This window comes from Diceros bicornis, chromosome 3 (genome assembly GCF_020826845.1).
Source record: "Diceros bicornis minor isolate mBicDic1 chromosome 3, mDicBic1.mat.cur, whole genome shotgun sequence".
NCBI classification, from domain to species: domain Eukaryota; kingdom Metazoa; phylum Chordata; class Mammalia; order Perissodactyla; family Rhinocerotidae; genus Diceros; species Diceros bicornis.
In genome coordinates, this window is record NC_080742.1 from 68,438,430 (window position 1) to 68,460,047 (window position 21,618).

Here is a 21,618-nt window from a genome sequence, read left to right on the forward strand (position 1 = left end):
AGGTCAAGATTCAAGATCACTTCCATTAAAACCTTTTCTGACTACTTCCTGCGAAACCAATTTCTTCCATTCCTACAGTTATAACAGTCACTATCTATGTAGTTTTTACAGTATTATTGCCTTGTGACTTATCTTATATTGTTTTATTGGTTATTATACTTAAAATTTTTATTTACTTTTTTTTGTGTTAGTATTTTATTCCATCTCCTCCTTAGATAGTAAACTTCTTAAGGAACTAAACAAGCTGAATGTTTTAATGTAAGTGAATGCTCCCACTATTCATTTATCTCAATGCCTCCTTCAGAACCTCTTCCTCAGTCACACAGAACTCAGGATTTACATTTCGTTGGAGCTCCCGTTAGGGCTCAGTGTATGTGAAGTTCCTAAGAGGAACAATTAGTTATAGGACTTCATTTCAAAGTGTCAAAGTGATTTCATGGACTATCAAGTAGTTTGTTAGGAGAATTGTCATGATGCTCTTCTAGAAGTAAACATTTTAAGCAATAAAGATGTAGACGTGTTGTGTATATAAAATGGCTGTTTTATTCCTAGAATCACTTTTCCCAGAATTTAGTTAAATTTAATACCTAAGATGCTACTTTTACATCTTGTGATTGTGATAAGTAACTTCTTACCGAGATAAACTTTGCTAGCTATGTTAGTATGTTAGAGTACAATTTAAAATGATTTCCCTTTCTATACAGTATATAATGGTTTAATGCCTAAAAGAAATTGATTTCTCTTAGGTGATTCTAGTCAAGATATACTTCTAAACTTTTAATTTTATTAGAGGAGGGTCAAATTTATTATCCAATTCTCAGGCTTGTTGTTTTTTAACAAATTAGATTAGAATTAATATAAGCTCTTGAGAACTAAATTGGTGGTCAGCTCAAAATGTGAAAGGAAATGAATAGGAAATTTATAGAATGAGAGAGCTCTGACATTTTAGAAGACACATAGAAATATAGACCACCAGAAATCTTAAGGGTCATCTAACAATTCCTTCATTTTCTAGATGAATAAAACAAGACCCAGGGGGTAACCAATTTGCTCGTCAAACATTTATTTAATATCAGATAATTAATTTCTTTCTAAGTTTGTTAATGCTCAACTTTACAATGTAGCATACTATAATAATTCAATAATACAATATTTTATGCTATGATAATTCAAGAGGCACCAAATTCCTTACTGAGTATTTAATTTTAGAATTAAGTATATGAATAGCATTGTATGATAGAGGTTTTATATGAGAATACATTAATAAAATGTTAAAATGCAATACATATACTATTGTAATAAAGTGTTTACAAATTTGATCTTATTTATATCTTTTTTTATTCTTAAAGCTGTGTCTGTAAATTGATGGCCAACAAAACTAGGATTTTGGTCACTTCTAAAATGGAACATTTAAAGAAAGCTGACAAGATATTAATTTTACATGAAGGTAGCAGCTATTTTTATGGGACATTTTCTGAATTACAAAATCTACGGCCTGACTTCAGCTCAAAGCTCATGGGGTATGATTCTTTCGACCAGTTTAATGCAGAAAGAAGAAATTCAATCCTAACTGAGACTTTGCGGCGTTTCTCATTAGAAGGAGATGCTGCCGTCTCCTGGAACGAAACAAAAAAACAATCTTTTAAACAGACTGGAGAGTTTGGTGAAAAAAGAAAGAACTCTATTCTCAATTCAATCAACTCTATAAGAAAATTTTCAATTGTACAAAAGACTTCATTACAAATGAATGGCATTGAAGAAGATTCTGATGAGCCTTTAGAGAGAAGGCTGTCCTTAGTTCCAGATTCCGAGCAGGGAGAGGCGATCCTGCCTCGAAGCAACGTGATCAACACTGGCCCCACATTTCAGAGACGAAGGAGGCAGTCTGTTCTGAACCTGATGACGCACTCTTCAGGGAACCAAGGTCAAAGCACGCACCGAAAAACAGCAGCATCCACACGAAAGATGTCATTTGCACCTCAGGCGAACTTAACTGAAATGGATATATATTCAAGACGATTATCTCAAGACAGTGGCTTGGAAATAAGTGAAGAAATTAGTGAAGAAGATTTAAAGGTGTGTATAAATTATTAGTGATTTTTTTCCCGTAGAGTGCAACTGAGTGGAATGCAATATATAGTATGTAACAAAACTTCCTCAAATTATGGGTTTAGGATGAGGTTTATCTTAAAGGCTACTGTTGGGTGGGTCCTTTCCTAGGTCTTGTGATAATCATTATAAATTAGAAAAAGTATAAATTATTATAAATCTGCTTTATTACCAACTTAAAACCTCTGTGGGAAGAGGTGGAGTATAAATAAATATATAAACAAATAGTAGCTTCAGTTATTTAGGGACCAAGAAATATTTCTGTAGAGAGGTAGCCTATATAAGGTATATAAGCATCTAGTCTCTAGCCAGGATTAATTTACATTCTGGTTTATACATTAGTCTTGCCTGAATTTGGTTACTGTGGGCTTTTTTATCTTTTAAATTTGCTTTATACATTGGATTTCTGGACAAGTTTCTTTAAAGAAGGTATGGTGAAACTCAACATATACTAGCACCAACCGTCAGGTAGAAAGTCTTTTACATTATTTTAAAGAATAAAATGCTTTTGTTCTTAAAATAGGAAAGAATATAAAAGAGTAGGGGTTTTGTTTGTTTGCTACTAGAAAAATGCCTTGAGTGCCTTGAATGAAACAGGCAGGGTTGTAATAAATTGATCTGTTTAATAGCACAGATCAGTTAAGAGTAGTGTGAACTTTGGCAAGTCACAAGTCATTCAACATCTCTGGACAAAAATTTCCTCCTTTGTAAAACGAGGGAACAGAATAGATGATTAAAATATATACTTTCAGTGTTTCTATAATTTTAAAAAGGTTTTGTAAAGGATAATTTATCTATATGGTTTTAATAGCAATCTGAATAAATATCTCAAATCTGAACCTATAAATTTAGTTGAAAAGAATGATCTCTTTGACTGATAATAGTTACTATTTGTTGATTGCTTCTAGTGCCAGGCAGCATAGACTTATTCCCACCACTGTCCCAGAAGTTACCTATCATTATCCTCATTTACAGATAAGGAAACTAAAGTTGAGAGAACTTCAGCTGCCCAGATTCAAGCAGCTCTTAGGAAGTCAATGGTGGAGTCCAGAATCAAACCCAGTTTTACCTGCCTTCAAAAATCTTTATATCTAACCAGTGTGCTGTATTCTGCTTTTGTAGAACCCTTTCTTTGAGGTTCTAGTGCTTCTTCTATGAATTTTGTTGACTTAGTGAGAAACAAAACTATCTTTTCCCTTTGGAATATCTGGAATTGCTCTTTTTCAAATTTTGGAAATGCGTCTATTAAAGGACAAATCAAGACTTCTAGGGGAATATACTGAGGATTAGAATTATGGAATTTAAGTCACAGCTGGAAAGAGAGATAATCTGAGCTACTAAGGAATGTGCACATGTCAGTCGGCCTTCAGGTCTATTGGAAGACCTCTGTAGCTAGCGAAATTCCAAACTCTACTTGTACAGGGAGCCCTGAAGAAATAAGTTAAATCAAGGACAGTTCTGGGAAGCCTCAATTTGATGGTACCATTTATTTGAGAGAAGATGTGACACTGTTAAGTATTAAAATGGTAAAATTGTTCAAAAACAATACAGTTATATAATCAGTGATATACTTTCAGAATTTTGAAGAAGTGCAGTGTTTATCATTTTTCAAAAAGCTGTATTGCTCTGTTGGACATTATAATGGCTGTGGAGTGACATCACGCATGTCATTCGTAGTGGTTTATATTTGCTGAAATTCACTTAGCTTCAAACAGTAGTATTCCTTTGCATACACATATTCAAAATAAAACCACAATAGTGGTGTGAAACTGTGTTGTCTCGTTGTAATAACCGTGATTCTTTTTTTCAGGAGTGCTTTTTTGAAGATGTTGAGAGCACACCAGCAGTGACTACGTGGAACACGTACCTTCGATATGTTACTGTCCACAAGAGCTTAATTTTTGTGTTAATTTGGTGCTTAGTTGTTTTTCTGGCTGAGGTAAGAATTTTCTGTTGTAAAATATTACTGTGATTTAAAGTTAAATTAAGGATAGTTTGGAACGATATATACATATAAATGTATGTGTACAAGTAAATATAAGTGTATATGTATATATGTAATTTTACCTTGTATAATGGTATGTATAGTTTCGTAGAGTTCTTCTATTGATATTTTATTATTTCATACATAGAGTATAAAATATACTTAAACACATATCTTCTATAAGAAAATTTTTAGTAGAAAGATTCAAAACCTCAAAGTAGAATGCATTTACATGGATTGAAATTAAACACTGAAAATCATTCTGTACTAAATTTTAAATTCATTTGACTCTAGATATTGCATTATTAAATACGCAAGTGATGAATCACCACGTTTAAATGACTATTTCTTCATAAAATGAAATAAATATATACTAGTGGCTTAGTAATCATTTGAAACAATCCTTTCAGAGATTCGCATCACCTTCTTGCTTACAGAACTTTTTTGTCTTCAATGCTGCCATCATAGTTTCTTTGCTGTGCCCCTGCTGTCCTTCATGTCACCAGGTTAAAAAAAGGGGGAGGTGCAAACAGCACAGTAGGCCGCATCAATGTAAGAGGTTCCTGAAGCTGGGTGGTGGATGAGGCTTTTTCTAGATCAGGAGCAGCCACCTAAATACCCAAAGGGACCTGGCAGAGAATGTCTGCAGGTGAAGTGGCTTGAGGCTGAATGGAGAGCATTTGCCCTCCAGTTGTCTAAAGGGGACAACTGTAGCTCGGTACCAACCAAGGACTTGTCATGAGGGAATGTGGGATCAGTTTTGGTAATTCTTCTTCTTTATTAGGATAAGATGGAAATCCAGATTTTTCTGTAAAATTTTCCCATGGTAGTTGATTAAATAGAAACAAACAAACGGACACTACAGGGGCACCACAAACCACATCTGTGGATTAGATTCAGCCTGTGAATGACTGCTTACTCTAGATATTTATTGCAGAGGACACTACTAGATGTGTCCTAACGTGCGACCTAAATAACATGAAGGCCCATGCTACCTTCAGGGAAGAAATGACCCAGGTGAAGAACTGCCTCTCCTGAGACAATATAAATGTATACATTAACAAAATTCAAACTTATGACTCATGTTTTTCCTATTGTTAGGCTGTTTCTAACTTCAATTAAGAAGTCTACATAAAATATCATCACTCTTCCTTTACCAAGTAAGATAGTGTTAAATATCTAAAGGTATGTACCAAAAAGTTGTACATACAACTTCAGCTGTAAACCATCAGTTTCCACTTGATCTTTGAGTTCTGGTGATATCTCTTCTTTTGCCCACTACTATTTTAAATTAATAAACCAAATGGAGGCTTCATGCGAGATGCAGTATGGTACAGCACCAACTGTGGAATCAGACTGACCTGGCTGTGACCCAACTCTGTCTTGTTAACGCTATGAAACTGAGCAAGTTATTTAACCTCTCTGACCTTCAATTTCCTCATCTATAAAATGGAGACTGTGAATAGTACCAGCTTCCTAGGTAGTTTTTGTGGGCTAGGAGACATCATGATTATAAAGCACTTAATGTAGGGCTTGGCACACAGCGAGTGATGCTAGTTGCTGTTCTCATGAATATTCCTAATGTCATATCATCATTATAAAGCTCAAGATAGTTTGAGATGAATGAGTTTATAACAGATATAATAAAAGTTTCAATAATCTCTTTTACATTTTAACAAAAATATGGGATTGGGTAATTTGACATTCTTACATTAACATGATTAACCTGAGTAATAAAAATTGCATTGAAATGTATTTCAAATTTGCCTCATTAATCTCTGCCAGTCATGCCAAATGACCAACATTAATGTGAATAAAACCCAGTCCTGTGTGACATTTAATCTCAAACCAGCCCTTATTAATTGTTAAAGATTTGGACTTCTGCATTGAGAGATCACATTACCTGATTGTTTTCAATTTATAGAGTTATATAAGAAAAAAGGGGCCTGGCTGAATGTGGTGGTGATTTATGTTTATTTACAGGACCTTTGTGTCATGCAGCTCCATAGAGTTGAATTTAGGCACCTTTCAAAATGATGTATGATTAATTAATTAATTAATTAGTAATTGAGCATTGAGCTGCTACACATGTGTACAATATTATTAGGTCACTTAATCAAGAAGACAGTGGTCCTTTGTCTTTGGGTTAGAAACTAAATTACAACAGAGATGTAAATGCTGTATAACTACCCATTATTAACTGAGCTCTCACAATTATTGCAAAAAATTGTCTTTTTAATGGACAAAGCAATTGACAATGCCATTTTGTAGGCAAGAAATAACGTAATAGGTGATGAGCCTTTTTGGCCGATATCTTGGAAGCATTGCCAATTAACTGACTCTCAAAATTTTGATTAACAAAAACTTGGTGATGGTAGACAAATGGGAATTGTTTTAATTATGTGCATAGTTATATAGCTAAAAAATCATTCACTAATGTTCACAATTTTGTCACTTTCTTTGAATCAAAATTTACATAGTTTTTCTTCTTCTTCTTCTTCTTTTTTTTTTTTTGGTGAGGAAGATTGGCCCTGAGCTAACATCTGTTGCCAATCTTCCTGTTTTTGCTTAAGGAAGATTGTCACTGAGCTAACACCTGTGCCAGTCTTCCTCGATTTTGTACGTGGGATGCCACCACAACATGGCTTGATGAGCGGTGTGTAGGTCTGTGCCCAGGATCCGAACCTGAGAACCCCAGGCCGCCGAAGTGGAGCACGTGAACTTAACCACTATACTACCGGGCCAGCCCCTAGTTTTCCTTTTAGACTAAGGTCCTTTCTTAATACCAGTGTGCCCCTTCCTCATTACCATTGAATATCTCATTGGTTCTTTGTATCATGGTACAGGTGCTAATCCAGGAAGACAGTTTAGTTCTTTTAAACTTGTTTACAGCTTCATGCTCATCATGATCAGAGAACCTAAAGAAAGGTTCAGATACATTTCTTCCTTGATGAAAGTGATTTATCCATTTTTAGTTTTCATAGGGGTATTACTTCAGTTTAGATTTTATGATTTTATAGAATAGGTTTAATATGCTTCCCTTTTACAATACAAAATACTTAACCTTTTTTATTTCTTCAAACTGCTAAACCAAAAAAACTAGTTTGGTCTATTCAATTTGTTGCCACTTATCATTAGTGTGTAATTTTGATAAGGGAGTCAGTCTACTGTTGTATCTTTGTACTGTTTTCCCTACTATGGGGCAATGTCTTTGGTAAGTTCTTACATATTAGCACGAAGGATATAGGCTATAAAATTTCTATTACGTTGGTCTTTCTAGCGCTCCTGCTTGGCAGTGCGTCATTGACTAGAGAGAGAAGAAATGCAAATAATAGATTAGGAGGGAGTTTCCTGATTCCTTTTACAACAACCAGAGGGTATTACTGTTGACTGGAGTATCTAAAGATTCTGTTCAGTGCTTTTATTCTGTGATTTTTAAGAAATGTGTCAGAGAACTGCTTTGTCCTATTCCTATATGATTTTCCTTCTGTTTGTTAATGAGGAATCCCTGGGTAGCTTGCCATTATTAGGAGATTTCCATTGATAGCAATGCTTTTAAGGCAGCTTTACTTAATGGGGGTCTATGTTTTAGAGCATGATTTGACCTGTGAAGCCTTGAGTACATCATGACAAGGTGTCACTTTCCTACTACTACTTGACATTCATTCAGCCATTTATTCATTCAACACATATTTTTCGAGTTCCTTCAATATGCCAGGCACGACTCTATGTGCTGTGTATACAGTGGAGAACGTATAGATGGAATACACAATGTGTTTACGTTTATAATGTTAACAGAACATTTATTATGCTGTGCTCCTTTGGTAAAAACTCAAAATGCCAATAGTATTTTAATAGGTATTCATTTATACACAGATCTCATTTTGTGACTTGGGAGGTAGTTCTGAATTCTGTATATGTGCAAAGCTTGTAGAAAGAATTGGTTTTGGTTTTGTCTTTACCCTATGTAACATAACATGCCACCTGCTTTTTCAAATGAGTTTTCCACATGATAATTACATAGTTTTCTCTCTGATGACGTTTGTAAGTGTGTTTTTATTTCAGTATCCTCTTATCTATCCATTCCTTTATTTATTAGATACAGATTTACTTAATGCCTACTGTTTACCAGGTATTTTACTAGGCACAGAGGATACAATGGGAAAGAGGACAAAAATGGCTCTTCCCTGGTCTTTTGAAGCACATTCTGAGGGAGGAGATAGATGATAAATACATTTTGATGGAAATAATTATAGAATGTGATAAGCACTGAAGGAAATAAATAGTGCACTAAAATAAAGGTGGGAAAAGGAGGATGGACAAGGAGGCCTTTCTGAGGGAATGACATTTAGCTGACACTTAGCTGCAAAGACTGGGGCAAACGCAAAGGTCTTGGAAGGTTTTGGTGAATTATGGAAACAGAGGAGGAGCATAATTGGGTTGGGGGTAGGTTAGAGAGAGAAGTGAGTGGCATGTGGTGATGTTAGAAAAGTAGGCAAGAAGCAGACTCGCAGGACCATTGGCTGTGGTAAAGAGCTTGAGTTTTATTTTGAATGCGGTAGGGAGCCTTTGACATGCTTCAGCCAGGATATGATATGATCTTTTTCATGTTTTAAAAAGATCACTCTGTCTGCTATAAAATGAAAATGGATTGGATGGGGCCATGAGGGGAAGTAGGGACATCTGTTATGACTAGAAGGGATTGCTCTTATAAACTAGGCTCAACATCCGGCGCACTGAGAACCTTAAGTCATGTTTAAAGTCCTCTGCAGATAATCCGCAGTGAAATATTCAGGAATGTCTTCTCTGTAGCCTATTAAGGTTTTTTCGTGATAGGATGTTGGACCACTATACCTTGTTTGCTCAGATTCACATTTTTGAGCCTTTTTTATATGTGGCCTTATTACATTGCCCTTGGCAGTTTTCTTCTCTTTCAGGCCTATTTTCTTCAGCTGTGAATGTCAGACTTGTGTCTGACCAGGTTATGTTATGAGAGGGTTCCTCATAGGTCCTGAATATATTCTTGCTCTAGTTCTACATCATATCTTATTTCTGAAGCCATACTGTTGGCGTTAGTTACTACATATATGATCACCTTTCATCTATCACATCTCTTAAGATGTGTACTAGTTCATTTAGCAAATAAGTCTTTCAAATATAGACACTTGGCTTCTCTTTCCATGTGTATATACTATGATATTCTACCCCTTCACTCCATTTCTTTCTTTCTTTTTTTTCTGAGGAAGATTGGCCCTGAGCTAACATCTGTTGCAATCTTCCTCTTTTTGCTTGAGGAAGATTCACCCTGAGCTAACATCTGTGCCAATCTTCCTCTATTTTGTATGCGGGTCGCTGTCACAGCATGGCTGCCAATGAGTGGTATAGGTCTGCACCTGGGAACTGAACTCAAGCCGCCAAAGCAGAGCACACTGAACTTAACCACTAGGCCATGGGGCTGGCCCCTCCTTTTTTTAAGTCATGTAAACAAATTATCTACATAATTTTTATTCTGACCTAGCTTATAAATACTGGATACTTCTTCTTTTGCACCTTAGGGCCATTTGCAAAGTTTATGAATCATCATCTTGGCCATTCATGGATCTATCCTTAGAGAATGCCATCATCAGATTCGTGATGCCTAACATGGATATATAATAAATTCTCTGTCTACAACCCTACATAACTAATAGTTATTATAATATATGCATGTACTGTCTGATACAGTAGCCACCAGCCACATATGACCATATGAATTAAATGAAATTAATTAAAATGAAATAAAATTTAAAATTCATTTCCCAAGTCGTATACACTAGCCACATTTCAAGTGATCAAGTGGCACATGATAAGTGGCAATAATATTGAACAGCACAGATATAGAACATTTCGTTATTGTAGAAATTTCTATTGGACAGTGCTGATCTAGACTGTACTGTTTTCTATGTGATATGGAATGATGTTTAAAACGCTAAAAAAACTGCAGATAAAGACCTTTTTGCTTTTCTTCTTTAATCTTCCAAGACTGTCACTCTGTCATAAACTGCATGAACTTTATAACCTTAAAACATTTTGGAGAGGAAATGATACAACTTGCCTACTCAATTGTTTCTATATGCCCCAGATATTTTTATTAAAGACGTTGTGTCAAGTCCTTGGAAATGTCTTTGTTCCAGTCAATAGAAGCAGTTTGGACTCGTGATTCCATGTGTCTATCCACAAGTGGTCTCTATCCACAAAAGCCAGGAAATAACTTTTTGTAACATTGACTAGACCAGGTCTTTGGAAAACTGCTTTGGTTATTGTTCATAGTAAATATTATAAAATATGTATTCCTGGAATGTGCTCACATCCAGAGAATGTTGGCAATGCCAGTATTATTAATGCTTCCTTAATTGGAACAAAGGGGCACAATAATAATTGAAGAGTGACTCAGAAATATACCCTTATCTAGGTTCTTGAGAAATTTGATTAGTCTTAGGAAATAGGAAAGCAATTGTACTGGAACAGAGACTCTTGAAATAGTTAGATTATTGTCGATTTTCTTGTCATTTTGAATTTCAAGGAAGCAAGAATAGTTTTTTTTAATTAATACAGTGCATGGAGGCTGTGTATACAATGAAAAAAAGTCAGAAAGTGAGAATGATGCCTTTAGATTTTTCATCATTATACTCCTATATGATATGTGAATTTAACTAAAACTTATACTTAATAATGTAATTTCTTCATTAATGCTAAGTGGTCTCAGTAAATTTTTTATGTAGTACTATTAAATATTTAAGATAAATTTGAGTATGAAATAAGACATAGATTTCTTATACCAAGCGTGTTTGTTTCTCCCCTATTTATTTTTATGCTGTGTTCATTTTCAAAATTATTTTACCCAAGTTTTCTTGTCTTTATCTATTTGATTCTTTGGTAAAGTTATTATTGGGCTAATTATGTAATTTCAGAGTCATTTCTAGTATCATAATTGTGATGGCATCAACATAAGATTGTTTCTCACAATCTTATGTAGGAGGAGTATGTAGGAGAATAGAATGCCAAATTGAAATAGAACAGAGTACAGATCATTTAAATATCAGAGGAACTACAAAAATCACAGTCATTAAAAAAATTTTTTTTGGTCTAGTTATGATATAGAACATTTGTCTCTCAGTTAAGTGTTTCTACTTTGAGGAAGCCCAAAATAATTTTAGTATCAATCGTGTCTGTTTTAACCTGAATGCACCTTATCTTTATCCATAAACTGTGAATTTTTACACTGTTGAAACTTTTAACTGATTTTCATAAATATTAATCTCATCTTTTCCCATAATTAATTGGTTTCATAGGTATTAGTCCTTCATAATCATTGCATGACAAATGAAATTATAAATTATCTGCCAGCAGGCTGAGATTAGTTTCTTTATAAGAAACAAAGTTTATTTAAAACTATAAACTTAGCTCTTCTGTGAGATTCAATGAATAGTTCCTGTGGAATGAAGGAGGGAAATGGCAAAGTATTTAATTTGGCAAAATTTGAATTCTGTTAACTTAAGATGTTCTCACCGCAAATAATGGTTCTTTGAACAATTATTGCACCTGCTGGACCCAGGAAAGCAAATCAAAGGAAGATGAAATTGTGTGTATTTTGATGTTGGTCATGGTGGAATGAGAGGTGGGTGTGGGAGGAATAGGTAAAGATGTTGGAAAAAATCAACTGTGTATTGTTCTATTCCAGGTGGCTATTTCTTTGGTTGTATTGTGGCTACTTAAAAAGTGAGTATTCTGTATCCTATTGTGGGTTGTATTTTGTTTCTAATGATTATTTGGGTCTTATTAAATATTGTAATATCCACTGTGCTTCATTTCCCCACAGTGTAATAGTAGTGGAAAATTGAGTTCTTTAGTTTAAAATTGTGAGTATGTGTAGTTCTGACAGCTCTTTGTCAATTTCTAAAGGAATTAGTTGTGTTTACTTTCCATAAGATGCAATAAAAATATTTAAAACAACGTTATACATTTAGTATTATCTCTATTTAATATTTAATAAAGTATTTAATAAAGAGTATTTAATAAAGATCAATTTTATCTATTTCAATGGTGAAAAAACTTAATCTACTTTCTTGCGATAGTAAATCCTTGAGATTAAAGGCACAAACTCTGCTAATCTTTAGATTCAAATTCAGTTTCATTTACATGTATCGGAAATTCAATAGGAAAGTTTCGTTGCCAAATAACAATTTTCCTTTTGCTTTCCAGAGCACCTCCTCAAGACAGAGGGAATAGTACAAAGGGTACAAATAACAGCTATGCAGTGATCATCACCAGCACCAGCTCATATTATGTTTTTTACATTTACGTGGGAGTAGCCGACACTTTGCTTGCTCTGGGATTCTTCAGAGGTTTACCACTGGTGCATACTCTAATCACAGCGTCGAAAATTTTACACCGCAAAATGTTACATTCTGTTCTTCAAGCACCTATGTCAACACTTAACACGTTGAAAGCAGGTACTTGACTAGGTATACAAAAAATGAAACTGCTGATCCACCCTCAAAAGGGCCTGTGATTTAGCTGGTTTTCTAGTAGTAGCATTGGCTTTTGCACAGAGGCATCTGCTCTTTGTTGAGTTTCCTTATGACTGGCATGTACATTTCTCAGATATTATAGGCCTTCAGAGATGGTTGCTCCTCATATTTCTGTATCAGCTAATTAGAGTAGTTAGGTTGTTAGAACATGATACTGATGGGACTGTGGCAGTAGAAGTAGGCCATTCTGGGTCACTTGTCCTTCTCTCTTCAGATATTTGGTCTAGTCCGTTTCCAGGCATCTTGTTGCCAATGTATAGTATTGTTTAAAAGAGGAGAAGATTTGAAGTGATCGAGGAAAAATATAAAATTCTTTTACTGATAAAGTCTTTTGATGGAGTAGAATTAACTAGTTTCATGTAACTGTTCAAAGATGATCACATAAATTCATTTCAGGTTTTATTTTTCTTTTTTGGGGAGGATTGGGGAATCCAAAATGTATTTTAAAAGCATTTTTGACACCATTGTAGAGGTTGGTAAAAGGGTACAAGCTTTCAATTATAAGATAAATAAGGTCTGAGGATCTAATGTATAACATGGTGACTATAGTTGATAACACTGTATTGTATAATTGCAATTTGCTAAGAGAGTAAAACTTAAATGTTCTCACCAAAAAAAGGTAAATGTGAGAGGTGGTGGATGTGTTAATGAATGATGAGAGGAATTTTTTTACAATGTATATGTACAAATCATCATGTTGTACACTTTAAATGTCTTATAATTTTGTCAATTATACCTCAAAAATAAAGTCACAGAAGAGTAGTGATGCAAAGAGACCAAAGATTTAAAAAACTAAGGACAATAAGGTACTTGAAAGTAATCAATTTCCATCGATTCCCCTTTAGACAAATTCATATTTAGAGAATCTGAGGTTAATAAGGAATCCACCAGGTTTTATTCTTCCGGCAACCTGTTGAGCACTTACTTTGTGTGGTACTAAGCCAGGGGCTGGTATGAAAAGACGAAGAAGGCACAGTTCTTTCCCTGGAAGAACGCACAGACTAGGGAGAGGAGGTAGACACACAAACATTTGATTATAAAGCAAAGAATAAGTTCCAAGATTGAGATTTTTAAAGTGATTTATATCTAAAAATCTCAAGGTAACAAATATCCATCATTTTTTTCTGAGTGACAAAATTTCAGTGTTAGTATTCAGGAAAGTCTTCTTTATATTTATTCTGAAGCCCTTGTGTGTCACTAAAGCTTTGCCTTATTTGCATATACTCATCACCATCCTCTGTTTCGGAGCTAAGAAATTTTAGACCTAAAAGGGAATGTCAAAGTACCTTGATCCAATGATTTCATTTTTTATGGGAAAACAGATCGAGAGGAGGTGGGTGATTTGCTCAAGTTTCCAGCAGTCAGAAATGGGCAATGAGATATAATGAAAGAGCACAGGCATTGTCTGAGGCCTGGCTTGGTCCCCTAAGAGTAATGATCATGGGCAAATTACTCTTTTGAGTGTTGCTTCCTCATCCGTAAAATAGGGAAAGGAATACTTATCTCAGAGGATCGTTGTGAGAGTGAAACAAGGCAATCTACTTGCTTGTCACATAGTCAAAACGAAATAAACGTTAGTTCCTCATTGTTCTTCCGTTCTGTGGGGCCTTGTTCCCATAGGGGGTGCACTTTCCATCCCACCTCTTCACTTTTCAGAGCTCCTTGTTCCCTTAAACACTGCTCACAGTGGGTTCTGAAGCTTCTCTATTTCATAGTTAAATACTTACCATTCATCTCATTTTCTCATTCATCTTACTTTCCAAACTTTAATCCCCTTTGCAATATGATTCTTAAACATCTCTGTTTTTGCATTCCTCCTTTTTTATGCTCCTGAGAACTGAAATAGCAAGATGATCTTACATCTATATGTCCTTTTCCCACCCTACCCGCACCCCTAATTTCTGTATGCATAAAGATTCTGCTTTCTTTTAAAAACTGTTGCTATTACTGATTTATGGTTCCTTTTTTCTCGTGTTGCCTAGATATTCTCTGCTGTACTTGGTAGCAACCAATGCTTCCTTGCCTTCTATGTGCACTTCAATTTCTTCCAGGTCTGCCTTTTTGCAATTGTATATTGACCTTGATTTTCTCTGACTCCTTGCCCGATTTTCCTATGTCACTATTTAAATGACCTTAAGACACACAGACACATAGTAGGTGCTCAGTAGAGTGTGTTGAATGGATGAAAGTGTGAATGCCTATTTTGACAGAACTCTACCATTTGAAATATAATAAGCACCAGGATATTTTTTTCACCAAAGCGAACTTTCATTTTCTAAACAATATTTATAAATACCATAGGCTAATTCTTTTCAATTTTTCATTTATTTATGGAAAGATATACAAATATGCTTTATTAAATATGCTAAAGAAGATATTATTGATAAAGCCTAATGACAGTGTCTTAAATCAATAAATATGTATTGAACAATTCCTACATGTAAGATTTTTTTGCTGAGGGCTGTGAGTGATACAAAATAAATGTGGCATGGTCCCGTTGACTTCTAGCAATTTATAGTCTAGAAAAAGAGATAAGGCATATAAACAAGTGACTAGGATTTAAGACAAGGATATAGTCATTATAGCACAGAAGTGCTGACAAGATGTATTCAAGGTAGTAAGTGAGTCCAGAGGAGGAAGGGATTAATTCCAGCTGGTACAAACATTGAAGTTTCCCTGCAGGAGGGGCATTTGAGTTGGGCCAGGAAGATGATGTCGATTTTGACAAGTAGAGATGAGGGGAAAGGCTTTTCAGGCAGAAGGAACCACTTGGAAAAAGCAGGAAGGTAGGAGACTATAGAATGTGTTTAAGAATAGACCAATTTGGCTGAAACAGAATGTTTGAGGAAGCTTCTACCAGCTTGGTGGTTTAAGGTCAAGTTATGGAAGGCATTAAATATTAAACTAAGAATTTTGGACTTTATCCTACGGTTAATGGGGAGGTGAATGATAAGATTCAATATCACTTTGTACAGTATTATGTTATATTTTATCTAATTGTATGTTTAACTCTCCCCCTAGACAATAAATTCCTCAGGGGCAAGGAGCACACTTATTCATCTCTGTCATCTCAGTGCCTAACATTGTGCCTGGCACATGGTAGACACTTTGTGTGTAACTTTTTTCCATTGAAGGAAAAAATTAGCAGACTTATAAATGTGAGTCTGGAATTTAGAAGACAGGCTGAGGAGGCTTAGATTGCCGGTGAGGAGGGTAGAAAGAGAGAACATGGCCAAGGAGGTTCACATAGTGGGCAGGGAGGAATTGAGAGCAGCCATGGGTTCTGCAGAGATATCAGAAAGGTGTGCAAGTCAGAGGAGAGGGAGAGCTGTATGTTACGGAATACAGATGTAAGGGAATGATGATAGCGAATCTAGTAAGTTATTAAACTCAGGCTTCCAAGTGTGAGATCGTAGTAGTAGGATGAGTGCCCATTCCTGACAACATTTGTAATAAGGGCTCTATTAAAGACTGGTTTTTGCCTGAATCTTATAGCAATCTATATTTTATAAAAGTTTAAAAGTGGGAGACAATAACTTCAACACATGGTTACTTAGAATCTTTGTACAATACTAAAATTTTCTAAGTCCTTATTTATCTGATTACATGCTAATTCTTATTTGAGTTCTGAATGCTTCTACTATGATCCAAATTTTTAAAATATTGATATGTCTTTTTAAGATTACTGGTTTTTGAGGAATTTATCTTCCTTTATATTATAGGTGGGATTCTAAATAGATTCTCCAAAGATATAGCAATTTTGGATGATCTTCTGCCTCTTACCATATTTGACTTCATCCAGGTTTGTAAAAATAAGTGTTATTAAGTGTCTTTGCATTTGTCATGTTTTTTTAATAATTGGGAAAAGAAGTTAAAGAGTTTTTGCTTATTTTTCGATTGATTGAGTTGAAGTCCTGTCTATTGTATGAATTTTGTCAACATTAAAAGTCTTCAAATAGGCATAAATTTAGTAAATTCAGTGATAAGTCAGACTATTTACCTGACCCAGACACAAGGCAATTCTGCATTTGGATATAATAACTGTCTAACTGGGAGTGATTTTAGATTCATAAAAGACCATCTTCCCCCAAATCACTGTCCACGAAGTATGACATTTTTGACATTGGCATGACTATTTGATGGAAGTCTACCTACCTCCAAAGGGCCCATGTTAAAATGAAGATTGATTCCCCTGTGGGCTGCAGTCAAGCAGTGTCACCCATGAACACTTAGGCACAGATTAACTAGCCAGCAGCCTCACAGTAAGGACCATAATGCAGAGACAGAAGGACAGATAGATTTTCAAGCAGGTGAGAGGGGAAAGAAGAAGTCAGGACTAGTGAGGACTATCCCTGGGTGACAGATCTGAGAGGCCTCCAGAGCAGCCTGGCTCTGAGCACGCATCCCTGCGGTGGGGTGATTGACTGCTGGTGAGAATAGAGAAGGAAAGGAGGGGATGGAGATGAAGGTGACCTAGAGGATACCACATTAGGACGCCATAAGTGACAGATCTTAAGGAGTGTTGTGAGTTAATGACTTGGCTGTTGGACCAGGTTTGGAAACAGCTTCCTGTCTGGCTTAGGTCAGGCTTCAGAGAGCAAATGCCACAGTGTTAATGATATCCTTGGAAAGACAGTTAAAACAGGATGCTGCCCATCTTAGGATGAGTCATTCTCTCCTCCCACCCCATTTTACTCCCCCCACCCCAATAATAATACTTTATTTGAGAGAACCTGTGAAACAAAATAAGGGCTACTACATTTGTGTGTATGCACAACCAACATTGGCAGGTGCAGAAAAACCAGATTGTCAGTTTACCTCATCTGAAATGATTGGCACAATCAAACGCATGAACTGTTCCCAGTGAACTTGAGCATTTGGGATTTCCTTCAGTTGCTCTGTTTAGGGATATAACTCAGCAGCAGCTGCTGGAATTCTTTAACTGATGCTTTGACTTCACGCATTTGAAGGAGTGTTTCCCATGTCTTTCCTTAAGCGCTGGACATTTGTTCCTCATTCTAGGAGTGTAAATGACTGGTTCCAAATATAATATTAAGTCAGGCACAAACCGGACCATGGGCATTTTGACATGATTGCAAAAGGATTCACAAATGGTGGCCCTTGATAACTTTTTTTTCTATCTTTATAGTCTACTGAGTATTTTCTCAATCAGCGTATGGCTCACTTCAGGTATCCTCTGGGAGGGCTAGTTTTTAAATATTTATTTTATAAATGAACACTTTTAACGTATGTGATGGCTCTCAAATCCTTTTACGGCAATTTGAATAGTTTCTGCTCAACTTCTAATGTTATTGGGTTCATTAGTTGTTGCTTCACAAGTGATTGGGCAGAGTGCTTTTATTTTTATTTCCCTATTTTATTTATGAGGGTCTCACATTAAGGAAGCATAATATATGACAATCAAATACAGTAAAAATCTGATTAATTTTGATTTTAGTAAAAAATTCATCACAGGGGTCCTTTAAATTGTGAGCTCCTGTGGGTATACTTAATTATGTTCAGATTAATGAAATTTCATTCTAGTCACAACATTTCAGGAACAGATCTTTTATGCAGAATAAGGCACACCTGTAAATTTCCTTTTTTAAAAAAACTTAATTTCTAACATTTGATAATGTTCTGGCAAATTTGCTTTCTGGATTGGAACATTGTATAATGGAAATGGAAGATCTGGGTTCTATTCTGCTGATACCACTATTTATTTTACCTTGAGCAAGACAATCTCAAAGGTCCTCAAATTTCTAACACGGAAAACGGGAAGATAAATCTGATAATGGTCCCTTTCAGTTCTAAAGTTATATGCTTCAGATTGGCACACGGGAAGTGGACCATGCAGGAGAAATTTTAACTTGAAGCCAAAGAGAAAAAAACCATATCCTAGCATCCTACTTATCTCTATGTCTGGATAAATAATTTCTTTCGTGAACCAAAGGCCTACATATTTTAAAATATCGAAATCTTCTATTCTTTGCCTCAAAACCTTTAAGTTTTTTTTTTTATTTCTTCTCTCTTATCCTAATATACGATCACACACTGAGTTCTGCTACTTTGATCTCTGCTGTGTCTTTCACATCTTTTTTTCCCCTGTTCATTCTATTAATCTCATTAATCCCTTGCTTAAAAATTCTCAAGGACTCACTATCATTTATGAATTAAATTCCAAATCTGGTGTTCATTGCATGGTTTTGAAAAGGTATTTTGAGCTGCTTTGGTGGGCAAAAATGTGCTGCTCACTTCCTAGGAACATGGATGAATGGTGCCTGCAGGTTTTTATAGCCTGTTGATTTTTATTTTTTCCAGGGAAGTTTAGGATTTGGGCGAAGATAAATGGGAATTAGAAATTTGTGCTCACATTTTCATCTTGTCCTGAAGTCCTTCTATTTATTTATTTGTTTTGTTGTCCTCTCACTAAAACGCCTGGTTTGAAATGACTTGTTTCTAATCCATTGTGAATTAAAAACTAGGACAACACTTCAGATTTCTTTGTGTAATTAGAATATCAAATATGTTAAACTAGTGCCTTTAATTTTGTATATGGTACTAAATTATTAGGTTCTGACCTCAGTGCCCAAGGATGGCCTCTTATGGAGCAAATGAAGTTATTTTCCTCAATGGTTAGACTTATTTTTCACTTATTTTTCAGTTTGGGCTATATTCTGGATGATTATAATTGTTGGAAATCTATCTTGTAAATGTTTCATCACTTCCAAATGTCTCCACTTTCTCCATTCTTCTCGAACTCAGTGTGACGTCTTGATCAGTTGACTACCCAATTCCACCTATTCTATCCTAATACGGTTATGGTTTCTTTCCAAGAATCTCCACCATATTGGCAATCATTAGAGAAAAATTTGGGGCATATAGGGCTTTCTCATTGTACTGGTGGCACTTATAGGGCAAGAATGGAATAGAGATGACTTTCCTGAGATTATTGGGTCATCTTATTACTTAGTCCAGTGCCTGGTACAGTAAAGATGCATCTGAGTATTTGTTGAATGAGTGAGGGGCTAGTATTACAGAATTTGATGGTTGGAGACATAGAGACATTTTCCCTTGGAAAAGTATCACTGAGATATTATCATCTGAAGTTTTAGATGAAAATAACAACCCATTCAAAGAAGATTTATGCAGACCTTAGCCACACACCCATCCCCACTGCCATCTACCAAAATGCTCTGCATTTCACTGCATCAGCTGGAAAATGCACGTGTCACCCACGGAAACTGGTAGAGAGCTGGCTCACTGATTATCATATGGATGTTATAATAGGTTTATTTTTTAGCCATTGTTTCTGACAGTTACTTATACTTTATTCAAATGGGTTATTGTGGAACAAATGTTAGCATACTTTTTTTCAATTTTTAAAATGTATGGATTTAGTGTCATGTAGAAATATAGAATTTAAGCCTTTAATTTGCTCCTGAAGTATATCAATATGGTTAGCTTGTTTCTGAGACTGCCAACAGGACTCTGGTTTTTTTGATGGATAGTATGAAGAGATATCTGTAATGGATAGGCTTGACTGAACACAAAATTCATTTTGGCAACATATGAGATAGAAAAATTATCTAATTTCAAATTAAATCAGCCATTTCCAAAAAAATTTTTTGAGCCTCTAGGTTATCTTCAATTATTTTAAGGAACACCAACAGGATTGTTGGGAAGGGAAGTAAAATTTATTAAGTATAATTTTTTTCAATCTTAAACATGAGAAAACTAGATTTAGGGAAGTTGAGTTAGGTAGCTTGCCTAAATGACCAAGCCTGCATGTAAACCAGATCATTCTGACTCAAAAGGCTCCAAGATGATGACCAATTTTCAGAAATTTTCTAAACAAAATAAGTCCTAAAATTTCATATTCCTACTAAAACTATCTCAAAATAAAAAGTGTACTTTAAAAGAGGGCCAGGCTAGAAAGAAATCATATTCATTTAAAACTTATTTATCATACAACACTTTAAAGTGTGTGGAGACTGAGACTATCCTGAGATCCGAGATCATCATGTTTTCAAAACTTCAAAATGTTATTATGAGCAACCTAAACAATTTTTTGAATATTCATAGAACTAAGGAAAAAAGTGCTTTAAGGTGGCTGCCTTCCTACTAAGAAGATACCCGCCCCTTATTAAGAATGAAGCAGACAGTAAAGAGCTTATTTAGAAGTATATCACTGACGTACCTTGTCCACTTTGAATTGTGAAAATGTTTCCTCACCAACGTGTTTTCTTTGATCCTACAGTTGTTGTTAATTGTGATTGGAGCTGTGGCAGTGGTCTCGGTTTTACAACCCTACATCTTCCTAGCAACAGTGCCAGTGATAGCCGCCTTTATCATGTTGAGGGCCTACTTCCTCCGCACTTCACAGCAACTCAAACAACTGGAATCTGAAGGTATGACACTGAATGGGCAACGCTTGCCTGGGAAAACATCCGCAAGAGCTATTTGTGATTCTCTATTATTAATCTACTTTTCGAAAAATTTTTTTCCTGCTTTTAAACTCTTGCACTGTATAACAATGACTTTTAAAAACGTATGCATATAAAAGGAAACAGTAAATTACAAAGCACACATAGATTATTTTTGTTAATTTATGACCATTTGACTTCATTTTGGTTTTAAAGCAAGTGTATAGACTCTTACCAGTGTATCTGATATTCATTTACAATTTACTTATATAAGTTAAATTTAAATATGATAGTGCTACTATTACTCAGGTTTGTCTGGGTTCCCAAACAATGCTGGACAAAATTCTTCCCTCTGGCTTGTTTTCAGACACTTGTGCTTTCTCTCCTGGGGTCTGCCTTTTTGTGTGCTCCCAAACACGGCTTGAGCCATGTGGGAAGCACATTTTTCAGTAACAGCCTTTGGTGTGGGTGCATTTTCAGGGGATAAATTTCCAGTGCATTTCTGCATTGTAGGTTATTTGCTAAATTA

The 21,618-nt window shown here is 35.3% G+C and overlaps 1 protein-coding gene across 1 annotated transcript in view; it reads left to right on the forward strand.

Annotated features, from left to right (window-relative positions):
- The window catches only part of CFTR (CF transmembrane conductance regulator), a 168,865-nt gene that overhangs the window by 94,647 nt on the left and 52,600 nt on the right, over nucleotides 1-21,618 (forward strand). Inside the window, exons 14-19 of the mRNA XM_058528911.1 lie at nucleotides 1,350-2,076; nucleotides 3,920-4,048; nucleotides 11,814-11,851; nucleotides 12,335-12,585; nucleotides 16,386-16,465; nucleotides 20,924-21,074. Of these exons, the coding sequence (XP_058384894.1) occupies nucleotides 1,350-2,076; nucleotides 3,920-4,048; nucleotides 11,814-11,851; nucleotides 12,335-12,585; nucleotides 16,386-16,465; nucleotides 20,924-21,074 (1,376 nt within the window). The remainder of the gene's footprint in view (nucleotides 1-1,349; nucleotides 2,077-3,919; nucleotides 4,049-11,813; nucleotides 11,852-12,334; nucleotides 12,586-16,385; nucleotides 16,466-20,923; nucleotides 21,075-21,618) is intronic.